At 39.5% G+C, this 12,691-nt stretch overlaps 1 protein-coding gene and 1 long non-coding RNA gene across 4 annotated transcripts in view; one reads left to right on the top strand and one right to left on the bottom strand.

Moving 5' to 3' along the window:
* Nucleotides 1-2,384: 2,384 nt before the first annotated feature.
* The window catches only part of errfi1a (ERBB receptor feedback inhibitor 1a), a 13,367-nt gene continuing 3,060 nt past the window's right edge, over nucleotides 2,385-12,691 (bottom strand). Inside the window, exons 2-4 of the mRNA XM_083535348.1 lie at nucleotides 6,235-6,442; nucleotides 5,994-6,073; nucleotides 2,385-5,912 (exon numbers count right to left, since the gene is read on the bottom strand). Coding sequence (XP_083391474.1) covers nucleotides 4,774-5,912; nucleotides 5,994-6,073; nucleotides 6,235-6,386 — 1,371 coding nt within the window. The 5' untranslated portion in view covers nucleotides 6,387-6,442 and the 3' untranslated portion in view covers nucleotides 2,385-4,773. The remainder of the gene's footprint in view (nucleotides 5,913-5,993; nucleotides 6,074-6,234; nucleotides 6,443-12,691) is intronic.
* Nucleotides 6,449-10,373, top strand: LOC310722756. Of its 3 annotated transcripts, none has more exons than XR_014532473.1 (3): nucleotides 6,449-8,048; nucleotides 8,122-8,315; nucleotides 9,943-10,373. It is a non-coding gene; the product is annotated as an uncharacterized lncRNA (long non-coding RNA). The 3 variants fall into 3 exon arrangements; XR_014532474.1 differs by having other exon boundaries at nucleotides 6,449-8,053; XR_014532475.1 differs by lacking the exon at nucleotides 9,943-10,373 and adding an exon at nucleotides 8,405-8,499 and having other exon boundaries at nucleotides 6,449-8,053; nucleotides 8,122-8,287.

The raw sequence follows: 12,691 nt of genomic DNA, 5'->3' as shown, positions 1-12,691 counted from the left end.
TCTAGACATTGGTGTTGATCTGGTGATGGGTTTTCTCTAAGGACATGCTGATGTAAGTTTACTTAAAAGGAGTCTCCAGTGTCATTTTTTTCCTTAGGTGCAGATTGAAGATTTGTGACATCTTCAGCAAAAAAGCCCATCTTGATAGCAGGGGGCGGAGCTAAGGGGTGGCAATGGCTTTCCTGCTCGTCACTGCGTTTTTAAAAGACGAAAATAATTTCTCAAATATTGATCTAGGGGAACCTTGTTAATATATATATATATATATATATATATATATATATATATATATATATATATATATATATATATATATATATACGATAATGTATGGACCGCAAAACTTTTCAAAAATATTCGTAAAAAGTGGGAGTTGAGACATTTTTGAACATCAAAAACAAAAAGATAAATGTCCTTCTTCTGGCAGAGTTGCATTGTGATTTGAGCACCTATAATACTTTTAAAAAGGTTTATATTACGGTTGGATGAGGGGACGTGTTTGTTTGCATGCTGATATTTTTCTGTGCCACCCCAGAGTAACTGCTGGCCCCTGCCTGGCCACCCCAGTGAAAAACCCCTGGCTACACCGCTGCTTGATAGCTGCTATAATGGCGTCGATAATAGGAACAGACTTGTTACAGGGATGCTCTACAAAATGATAAACAACTCGAAACAGTTGACGTGTTGCAAATTTATTGTGTTGCGTGCCGACAAATTATTGTGGTACAAAAAAGGAACAAAAATCATGCTGTTTCAGCAAAAAACAATCAAATGGTATCTGTAACTTTACTCGTCACACCAACCGATCGTGTTTAGCATGTTAGCATGTTGTTTACGTCTACTTACTGATATTAGCCTGAGTTTTAACCACATATGCACTCATTCCAAAAACCTAAATAAACATGAATTATGTTAATTGTGTTGAATTTGTGTGTAAAGTCTGGTGCGTAAAGCAGAACGTTGTATAGGTCATTGAGAACATAAAGTATTACTACTCATAAATGCAACATATTGTCTCATGCATGTGGGAATCATTCGGCTTATTGTGGGGTTTAATTATATAGTAAACATCAATAAATTACTTACGATTAAATCAATACTTGTATTAATGTAGTTTGTGGTTTAGTAATGTTTGTAAAAGGAAAGTGCGTCTACTTCAAAATTATAGGTGGTGCTTCATAATTAGGATGCTGGTGTCACATGTTACAGCGTCTCTGGAGGGTTAGGGGCCTTGCTTAAGGGCCCCAAGCGTGGCAGCTTGGCAATAATGGGGCTTGAACCCATCACATTCCGACCTTGACCGCTGAGCTCCCACAATCCCACATTATACACATATACTTCATTTTTTGAGTCGTAGTTAAAATAAAAAAGATCTAACAATAATAATAACAATTATCATAATGATTCAGTTGCCATGGTTACAGGCATTACTGTCAGTCTGTTTCCTGGTCAGATGATGTTTTGGAAAATGAACCACTTTCCACTAAGGAACAACGCACGCAATTATAAAACCATTATGCAATAAAAAAAGGCAACGTTCTTATCTCACACGTCATAAAGCAATTAACATTCTTAATATCCTCCAAAGTTTGATCACGGTCTACTCATTCACAAAATATAGAACAATTTTCGGACATCCGACTTTTCCAGCCATATTTGGAGACCTAAAATTGTTCCAGCAAGACAATGAACCTGAGAACAAACCCAGCACCATGAAGATATGGGTTAAAATGGGTTGGAGAGGAAGATCTTTTGCTTTAGCTCCTCTCGTATTGAACCCCAGGCCTCCTCAGCTCACTTATATTAGAACCTGAAATACTAACAGCCTTGGGACTAAATAAATGTCCACAAAATCTAGTGGAACATCTTCCCAGAAGAGTGGAGCTTATTATGAGAGCAAATGTGGAATGGGATGTTCAGAAAGATTCACATATCAATCTTATGCTTATGGTGTCATATATATGCTTGAGAGGGAAGATACAACAAGACTGAATGACAATGACAAAGAGGAAGTAAAGTAGGGAATGAAGTGAACCTATTGCTCTGTGTGTGTGTGTGTGTGTGTGTGTGTGTGTGTGTGTGTGTGTGTGTGAGATTGATACTTTTGGCAAAAGTTGTCCCGTAACGCTGCTGTGTCCTTACCATCCCTATCTGAAATCAGACCCTAATCAGTATTGCAGAAAGCAAAAAAGAAAAAAACCTGATTTGAGCTCAGCAGTTGGGCGACGCCGTAATTCACCTTCCTCCTGCCTGGAACAAGGCCAGTAGTAATGAGGCAGAGCACGAGGGCGTGGGCGATAAAACAGGCAAAACAGCAATATCTCTGTGTTCCGGCCATCTTTCACAGAGCGAGACACAAGAGGACACGCAGAGTCAAGACCAAACACGGTTCATAAATAAGTGTTTATTTTCTAAAAAAATTTTTTTCCCCTTCAGGATCTATACTGCACACAGCACTATTCAGTGTAGCTAAGAGCACTGTGTTAAATACTTCGAGACATTACAATATACTGCTCTCTCTCAGTGCATTTTTTCGCTCGTTCCACACGACAGCAGAGAAACATCAATCATTTCTTCTTGATCTCGCCTTCATTTCTTTCGGATAAGACACAGGAAACAAGTCAAAGGTTAAATAGTACAATGTAAACATTTTTTGTGATAAATGAATTTTGTAAAAAAAAAAAAAAAAAAAAAGAGCATCAACAACAACGACCAATAAGAAAAAAATGTAAAAAAAATAAACGACGGACAATACAATACAAAAAAAAAAAAAAAAAAGATATAAAAAAGTGGCATCAGTTACATCATGTTCCCGATTTCTGCGTAGATGATTGACCTCTTAGCTCGCTTTTTTTGTTGTTTTGGGTTTTTTTTTTAATCATTATTTTCAAGGTAACTATGATGCACCTGCTACATTTACTGAGTAATCACAATGGTGTATAACCATTATATAACAATATATAACAATAAAACATCTCATTTACCCGCTGCCAGCAGCCAAAGTCTCCGAGGCTCACGCCACACCCACAGAAATCATGTCTGATAGGTATGCATGTACAAAGAACAGGAAAGTCTGTTTTGTTTCGAGTCGGGCCGATTGTATTAGACGTGTACGGAGCTGAGCGTATACGGGTTTAAATACAGCTTTTGGACAAGTTTTCTTTCACAACAGATGAGTGTCTTTGTGAGTGATCATGACTGTGTAATCAAAAATTTGAAGCTAATGGTATTCTTGAGGAAACGGCTTCAGATGAACAGTAAAGCGATTCGCTCGAACTAATGAGTACAGTAATGCGTTATCGATCTGAGATAATGAGATATTAATAAAGAGAATGATTTTTTTTATTTCCCATTATGGGAGGTAGGATTGGGCTATTCACAACTCTTACAGCTTGTTCACAGATTTTCAAAGACGATGGCTAGAAAGCAAGTTTAAAAACAGGAATTTATTCGTATATATGTTTTTTTTTTTGCGACACGCAAATATGCAGGGGTTGGGCTTTTCAACAGAATCTCAACTCGTTTCGTGGAAATTCGAGAGGCCGATTTCAAAAGGATTGCAGGTTTTTGTATTTTGGCTTCTTTTTTATTTGATTCATTTTGTAATGAGCAACACATCAAAACATTTATTTTGATTGCCCCAAAAATTAAAACCAGAGGTAGTATTTAAAACAGGAATGCTAAAGAGGAGCTCCTGCGTACACAGGCCAGGTTTGTACGTCATCAACCAAAAAACCAGGTTTATAAGGGACCATCAGCTCTAATAGTGTTTGCATACTCTATGAAGAATACTTACAGCGACTGCATTAAATCAGCGCCGTTTAGCTTGTGTTATGCCTGTTTTCAGACCAAAATATATATATTGTGGGTGCATTTCCTGAATTTGAAGCACTGAAAAAAAAAAAAAAAAAATATCGTCCATGCATGAAGATGAACACAAATGCTACATTTAAGCGGTTCCTATGTAACATGCACATTGCAGTTTTTACAATCAAAGGTATGCCTAAAAAATGGGCCATTTGTATGCATTTTTTCTCTCACACACACACACACACACACACACACACATATACACATATACATACACAGTTTCCATACAAGATCTAAGAGCACTAATGATCCAGGAGTCTAAACAGCATACATTTCCAACTTCATGCCTATTTATTCACAATGGAACAGTCAGGTTTCATATGGAATATCCTTCAATCCGGCCACAAAAATAACTTGGCCTTGGCTTACTTCATATTTCAAATGTTCAACACAAACTGAACAGATCCTCTACTGACTCAGCGTCCCTCCAGAGTTTGACCTGCGAGGCTCTGAGGCTCGCCGCTGGCCACAGAAGCAGCAATCTACAAAAACAATACCTGACTACTAGCAACATAGTCTGTTAAAGAAAAAAAAAGAAAGAAAATAAACACTGAATAAAATGAGGTACCAGACCAGCTCATACCCATCGACTGCACCATAATCTGCATTTTAAACACTTTAAACAATGAAAAATAAGCTAATAAATGTATAAAGAATAATCGTTCTGGGATGTTATTGAGTGACCGGTGCCTTCGGAGCAGCACCGCCATTTTGCCTCAGTTTTGGTGAACAGCAACAATGCGACAAAAAAACGTCTGTAACTGCAGGTTGTATGGAACTTACCCTAGTTTTCAGGGTATAACTATAACAATTATAACAACTGCTCAGGAACAGAAGCAGAGTCATCTTGGTGCTCACAAAATGAGGCATTGTCCATGTTCTATAACCTATATTTCCTTCACCTTATACAAGCTCCGAGTGTGTTTTCTTCTTGCCGTCACATGACCAGTCCAAACTGGAGCCTGATGCCTCAGTCTTTCGATTCACAGCACTGTCCACAAAGTATTTCTCGTGCTTGTCCAGATACGTGGGCCGCTGCGGGAGCAGGAAGTAGTGCGTAGTGCTGGCCTTCCTGCCGTTTTCCATGATGGGTAAAATGCACGGGGATCCTTCGCTGTTCTGCCTCCGCAGTCCTCGACTCACGTATTTGGGGTCTGGGGCAAAGCTCTGGGTTGGAGGCATGACCCCGTTGTGGTAAATAGGGAGGCTCTTAGGGCTTGTGCCGCTGGACAGAGGTTCTCTAGGGGGTACTTTGGGAGGTCGGTCATCATCGCTACATGTCCCAGCAGTGACCTCTGCTGACCAGCGACGGTAATCACCGGTTTTGATAGGCCGTGGGGGAATGGGTACCCGAGGAGGGACTTCAGGTTTGTCCAGGTCTTGCGTGTTTCGGTGATGGCAAGACGGGCGAAGGGTGGAGGGTTTGCTGTAGGAGCCTGCAGGGCCTGAATGGGAACGCCGGAGCTTGCGCTGACGCATACACGTTGCTTTATGCTGATGCTGAGTGTGTTCGTGTTGATCCGGTTCCCTTTGCTGTGGAAGAAGGCTTTCCTGGGACTCGTGCTCGTGCTTTTTCTTTGGCTGCTGCTGTTGTTGTTGTTGTTTTTGTTGTTGCTTTTTTTGTTGGGGTACTGGCCCTTCAAAATAGGCATAATTGATTTGTCCGCACTCTCTAAAGCTTCGTCGACTTTGCATACCATACCGGAAGTGGGAAGGTTTTGGACACGTTTCGGACACCAAACAACGACTGTCGTCTCCATTAAAGAACTCAACCTCATTGTCCACAGTCTGGTCAGGAGATAAGTCCACAGAGCGAGGGATTGGGGGAAGAGGCTTTGCTGCTCGGCTAGGCGTCTGAGGAGGGGAGATACGGTCAGATACAGAGAGACGTTGCAAGCCAGGGACCACCTGGTCATCTTCATTGGGGCTGGGGGTGTGTGAAACAAATGAAGAGGGGATGCAAAGGTGAGTGGGTCGGGACTTTTTGGTAGTCAGCGGTTGGGCACCGGGACTCAGCAGCGTATAGGAATGGACTCTGTGTTCTGTACGAGGAAGAAAGAAGACAGTGAGTAAGGACACAGAAAACATAATATTATATGTTTTAATAACTGAATTTTACTTACTGTCTCCTGTTAAGTAAGATGGCACCTGTTGCCTTGATTGGACATTGCAATTTACAGAGGACTCAACACTGAAGTAGAAGCTGCACAAAGGTGAAAAAACTTTTCACTTTTTTTGCACAGTTGTTTCAAACAACAATTTTTTTTTCAGAGGTTATCAGAGAAAGTACAGATCCAAACAAACCTAATACATCTTCAAGGTTTACCTTACAATAACATGTTGACGGCCAATTGTAACACTCACTTGTCAAGATTATGGTCGCATTTCCAGGAGGGCTTGGCTCTGGACATGCTATGGCATTGACTGCTATGCAGGAAGAGGCTTTGTGGGGGTAAACAAATCTCCTGGACAGTCAAGCCTGCAATGGACATGCTCCAGCTGCAATCGAGTCGCATTCAAGCCAGGAAACACTCACTGAAGCCGTGAGCCACCAAGCTGCTGTGTCATGTACCTTAAACACAGCCATAGAGGGAAGAAAAATAAATTTTTAGAGGAATCTCCAGCAGGCCACCAAAGAGAATTCAACATTTATTCAGAAATAAAACTACAGTTTGAAAGGACCAGGTGATGTATCCTTTTCATTTCCTGTTATTTGAGATCTTTGTGAACTGTACTGTATTCTAAGAAATTCTTAGAATAAAACCTTGTAAACGTTACACACCTAAAGCCAGAAGTGTAGCTTGATCTTTTAGGTTTTATGTAAGATTGCTCAACCCAGGGGTATCACTGCCTGTCTTTTTTTTTTTTTGCAGTAACGCGGCTTTTCTGACACTAATTGAAGCTGAGTTGCCTTGTGCAGTGGACCTTCTCAAGGTCTTTCAGAAAAGAAAGATTAAGCAATGTTCCCCAGCATCACCAGCTGTGATATGACAAACGCTAGCTTTTACAGGGCTTGTGTAGCCAAACAATAAAATCATTTTAAGGAATCATCTGAATGATCGCTCTCATAGCTGTCACGTGTACGAGTCTCTAAGAAAAAAACGAGTGTTTTTTTTTTCCTGTGAATTTCAGCACAGCTTCATTATCAACAATGTTTACACTGCACTACTCCGAATCAAACCTAATGCTAATATTATTCTTTAAGCCAGTGCTGCCCGATTCCAGGTTCCAAGGGCTGCCCGTGATAAGTGTTTAGACTGAAAACTTTCCATTTGGCACAGCAGGTTACAACTTGAGAGTATTTATTTATAAAAAGAAATAACAGGTTTGCTAAATGATTTACTGTCTAGCCAATGTAAACCCTGTCAGGAGATAAAAATTCAAAACAGTGTAGCATGAAAACCTGAACAAAGACCTGGACAGAGACCTGGAAATAAATTCTTAGATTCTGACAAGCCATATAAGGTTTTTTTTTTTAAAACAAATACATGCGAATAAATTGCATAAGCCTTTCTGTTTCTAAAGACATCTGTGCTCATGCTCTTTAATACTGTATGTTTACCTAAAAGATTTCCAGGAATGCTTTGAGGCTATTAATTGAGTAACCTTATCTAATACAGCTTTCGAGCTTTCTTTAAAACTTCATCACGCTCTTTAATGCAATACATGAATCCATGAACTTTTTCTTACAGTGCTGCTTCAAATCAGATCTAAACTACAGGTTCACATAAACAAACAATTGTATTCAAATGTGTAATGATCTAATCAGTCACTGGGGCTCTGGATATTCTATGGCTACAAACAAAAGTGCTTAATAAATTATAAATTGAATTTTGATACGGTGCTGTGCTCATGGTTTCTGTAAAGAAATATTCACTCAGTTTCCAGCATCGGTCTAGTTTTTGACATGGGAAATTAGGATCACTAGCTGTGGGTTTTTTTTATACAGAATATGTTTATAGCTGCTGTAAAGTAAGCGAGAGCAGGAGTTAACCTGATCTGTAGACGTCCCAGAACATCAAACGGATAAAAAGCATGATGTTCTTTAATAGGAAATTGTTAACAGATAATTAACGTATAAGAGGAATAAAAACACATTACGAAGCATAATAAATAGTGTAGTGTAGTGTAGTGTGTAGTGTAGTATAGAGTATTGTGGTGTGGTGTGGTGTAGTGTAGTGTAGTATTGTGTAGTGTAGTGTAGCGTGTTATACAGCAATGGAGTGTAGTGTAGTGAAGTATAGTGTAGAGTAGTATAGAGTATTGTGGTGTGGTGTGGTGTAGTGTAGTGTGTAGTGTAGTGTAGTGTAGTGTAGTGTAGTGTAGTGTAGTGTAGTGTAGTGTAGTGTAGTGTGTATTTTGGTATAGTGTAGTGTAGTATAGAGTATTGTGGTGTGGTGTAGTGTAGTGTAGTGTAGTGTAGTGTGTAGTGTAGTGTGTATTGTGTTATGGTGTAGTGTAGTGTAGTATTGTGTAGTGTAGTGTAGCGTGTTATACAGCAATGGAGTGTAGTGTAGTGAAGTATAGTGTAGAGTAGTATAGAGTATTGTGGTGTGGTGTGGTGTAGTGTAGTGTGTAGTGTAGTGTAGTGTAGTGTAGTGTAGTGTAGTGTAGTGTAGTGTAGTGTAGTGTGTATTTTGGTATAGTGTAGTGTAGTATAGAGTATTGTGGTGTGGTGTGGTGTAGTGTAGTGTGTAGTGAAGTGTAGTGTAGTGTAGTGTAGTGTAGTGTAGTGTAGTGTAGTGTAGTGTGCATTTTGGTATAGTGTAGTGTAGTATAGAGTATTGTGGTGTGGTGTAGTGTAGTGTAGTGTAGTGTGTAGTGTAGTGTAGTGTAGTGAAGTATAGTGTAGAGTAGTATAGAGTATTGTGGTGTGGTGTGGTGTAGTGTAGTGTGTAGTGTAGTGAAGTGTAGTGTAGTGTAGTGTAGTGTGTAGTGTAGTGAAGTGTAGTGTAGTGTAGTGTAGTGTAGTGTAGTGTAGTGTAGTGTGTATTTTGGTATAGTGTAGTGTAGTGTAGTATAGAGTATTGTGGTGTGGTGTAGTGTAGTGTAGTGTAGTGTAGTGTGTAGTGTAGTGTAGTGTAGTGAAGTATAGTGTAGAGTAGTATAGAGTATTGTGGTGTGGTGTGGTGTAGTGTAGTGTAGTTTAGTGTAGTGTAGTGTAGTGTAGTGTAGTGTAGTGTAGTGTAGTGTAGTGTAGTGTAGTGTGTATTTTGGTATAGTGTAGTGTAGTATAGAGTATTGTGGTGTGGTGTAGTGTAGTGTAGTGTGTAGTGTAGTGTAGTGTAGTGTGTATTGTGTTATGGTGTAGTGTAGTGTAGTATTGTGTAGTGTAGTGTAGCGTGTTATACAGCAATGGAGTGTAGTGTAGTGAAGTATAGTGTAGTGTAGTGTAGTATAGAGTATTGTGGTGTGGTGTAGTGTAGTGTAGTGTAGTGTGTATTGTGGTATAGTGTAGTGTAGTATAGAGTATTGTGGTGTGGTGTAGTGTAGTGTAGTGTGTATTTTGGTATAGTGTAGTGTAGTATAGAGTATTGTGGTGTGGTGTAGTGTAGTGTAGTGTAGTGTAGTGTGTAGTGTAGTGTAGTGTAGTGTAGTGAAGTATAGTGTAGAGTAGTATAGAGTATTGTGGTGTAGTGTGTAGTGTAGTGTAGTGTAGTGTAGTGTAGTGTAGTGTAGTGTAGTGTAGTGTGTATTTTGGTATAGTGTAGTGTAGTATAGAGTATTGTGGTGTGGTGTAGTGTAGTGTAGTGTGTAGTGTAGTGTAGTGTAGTGTGTATTGTGTTATGGTGTAGTGTAGTGTAGTATTGTGTAGTGTAGTGTTAGGCGTGTTATACAGCAATGGAGTGTAGTGTAGTGAAGTATAGTGTAGTGTAGTGTAGTATAGAGTATTGTGGTGTGGTGTAGTGTAGTGTGTAGTGTAGTGTAGTGTGTATTGTGGTATAGTGTAGTGTAGTATAGAGTATTGTGGTGTAGTGTAGTGTGTAGTGTAGTGTGTAGTGTAGTGTAGTGTGTATTGTGGTATAGTGTAGTGTAGTATAGAGTATTGTGGTGTGGTGTAGTGTAGTGTAGTGTAGTGTAGTGTAGAATGTTTTAGTCAAGTCAAGTTTATTTCTATAGCGCTTTTTACCATAGACATTGTCTCAAAGCAGCTTTAAGGAATTTAAGGTGCAAGTGTAGTGTAGTGTAGTGTAGTGTAGTTTGTAGTGTGTAGTGTAGTATAGAGTAGTGTGGTGTAGTGTAGTGTAGAGTATTGTAGTGTAGTGTGAAAAAGTGTAGTGTAGTGTAGCTTTGTAAGGTGTTGTTTAGTGTGGTGTGGTGTGTATTAGAGTAGTCTAGTGTAGTGTGTAGTCTTGCACATGGACACTTTAATGACAATTACATCACACTGAGTCTTTAATCGTACTTCTCTCATACATATCCATCCATCCCTTCTGTTAATTCATGTATATACATATATACTTTTTTGCTAGTGCGAGTGTGTGTGTGTGTGTGTGTGTGTGTGTGTGTGTGTGTGTGTGTATATATATATATATATATATATATATATATATATATATATATATATATATATACACACATATACATTTATATCAAATACGTTACTTTACTCTTTATTTTTTATCTTCATATTGTGTTTCTTTCATGTTTACAAGTTGGACAGTCGTAAAAAGCATTTCACAATATGTCGATTCTGAATGAATGTGTATGTTACAAATACAGTTTTAATTTAGTGTAGTGTAGTTTGGTGTGTTTTAGTGTGGTATCGAGTTTTGTAGTGTGTTGTAGTGTGGTACTGTATAGTGGAGTATAGTGTGTTCTAGTGTGTTGTAGTGTGGTGTAATGTAGTGTGGTGTGGTATAGTGTGTTCTAGTGTGGTATAGTGTGTTGTAGTGTGGTGTAGTGTGGTATATTGTGTTGTACTGTTATAGTGTGTTAAAGTGTGGTGTAGTGTGTTGTACTGTTATAGTGTGTTCTAGTGTGGTGCAGTGTGGTATAGTGTGTTGTAGTGTGGTATAGGGTGTCATAGTGTGGTGTATTGTGTTGTACTGTTATAGTGTGTTATAGTGTGGTGTGTTGTGTTGTACTGTTATAGTGTGTTATAGTGTGGTGTATAGTGTTGTACTGTTATAGTGTGTTCTAGTGTGGTGCAGTGTGGTATAGTGTGTTGTAGTGTGGTATAGGGTGTCATAGTGTGGTGTATTGTGTTGTACTGTTATAGTGTGTTATAGTGTGGTGTGTTGTGTTGTACTGTTATAGTGTGTTATAGTGTGGTGTATAGTGTTGTACTGTTATAGTGTGTTCTAGTGTGGTGTAGTGTGGTATAGTGTGTTGTAGCTGGGTGTAGTGTGTTGTACTGTTATAGTGTGTTATAGTGTGGTGTAGTGTGTTGTAGTGGGGTACTGTATATTGTGTTGTAGTGTGGTGTAGTGTGGTATAGTGTGTTGTAGCGGGGTGTAGTGTGTTTTACTGTTATTATGCGTTATAGTGAGTTGTAGTGTGTTGTACTGTTATAGTGTGTTATAGTGTGGTGTAGTGTGTTGTAGTGTGGTACTGTATATTGTGTTGTAGTGTGGTATATTGTGTTGTAGTGTGTTGTAGTGTGGTATAGTATTTTGTAGTGTGGTATAGTGTGTTGTGGCGGGTGTAGTGTTGTACTGTTATAGTGTGTTATAGTGTGGTGTAGTGTGGTACTGTATAGTGTGGTGTAGTGTGGTATAGTGTGTTGTAGTGCGGTATAGAGTGGTGTAGTGTGTTGTGTGGTGTAGTGTGGTATAGTGTGTTGTAGTGTGGTATATTGTGTTGTAGTGTGGTATAGTGTGGTGTAGTGTGGTGTAGTGTGGTATAGTGTGGTATAGTGTGGTGTAGTGTGGTATAGTGTGTTATAGTGTGGTATAATGTGGTATAATGTGGTGTAGTGTGGTATAGTGTGGTATAGTGTGGTATAGTGTAGTGTAGTGTGGTATAGTGTGGTGTAGTGTGGTGTAGTGCGGTGTAGTGCGGTGTAATGTGGTGTAGTTTGGTATAGTGTGGTGTAGTGTGGTATAGTGTGGTGTAGTGTGGTATAGTGTAGTGTAGTGTAGTGTGGTATAGTTTAGTGTAGTGTAGTGTGGTGTAGTGTGGTATACTAAGGTATACTGCGGTATAGTGTGGTGTAGTGTGGTATAGTGTGGTGTAGTGTGGTATAGTGTAGTGTAGTGTAGTGTGGTATAGTTTAGTGTAGTGTAGTGTGGTGTAGTGTGGTATACTAAGGTATACTGCGGTATAGTGTGGTGTAGTGCGGTATAGTGTGGTGTAGTGGTGTATAGTGTGGTATAGTGTGTTGTAGTGCGGTATAGTGTGGTGTAGTGTGGTGTAGTGCGGTGTAGTGTGGTGTAGTGTGGTGTAGTGCGGTGTAGTGCGGTATAGTGTGGTATTGTGTGGTGTAGTGCGGTATAGTGTGGTGTAGTGTGGTGTAGTGTGGTGTAGTGTGGTGTAATGTGGTGTAGTGTAGTGTGGTATAGTTTAGTGTAGTGTGGTGTAGTGTGGTATAGTGTGGTATAGTGTGGTATAGTGTGGTATAATGTGGTGTAGTGTGGTATAGTGTGGTATAGTGTAGTGTGGTATAGTGTAGTGTAGTGTGGTATAGTGTGGTGTAGTGTGGTGTAGTGCGGTGTAGTGTGGTGTAGTGCGGTGTAGTGTGGTGTAGTGTGGTATAGTGTGGTGTAGTGTGGTATAGTGTGGTGTAGTGTGGTATAGTTTAGTGTAGTGTGGTATAGTTTAGTGTAGTGTGGTGTAGTGTGGTATACTAAGGTATACTGCGGTATAGTGTGGTGTAGTG

Source organism: Silurus aristotelis (assembly GCF_946808225.1).
Source record: "Silurus aristotelis genome assembly, chromosome: 29".
NCBI classification, from domain to species: Eukaryota; Metazoa; Chordata; class Actinopteri; order Siluriformes; family Siluridae; genus Silurus; species Silurus aristotelis.
This window is presented reverse-complemented; position numbering and strand designations above follow the sequence as displayed.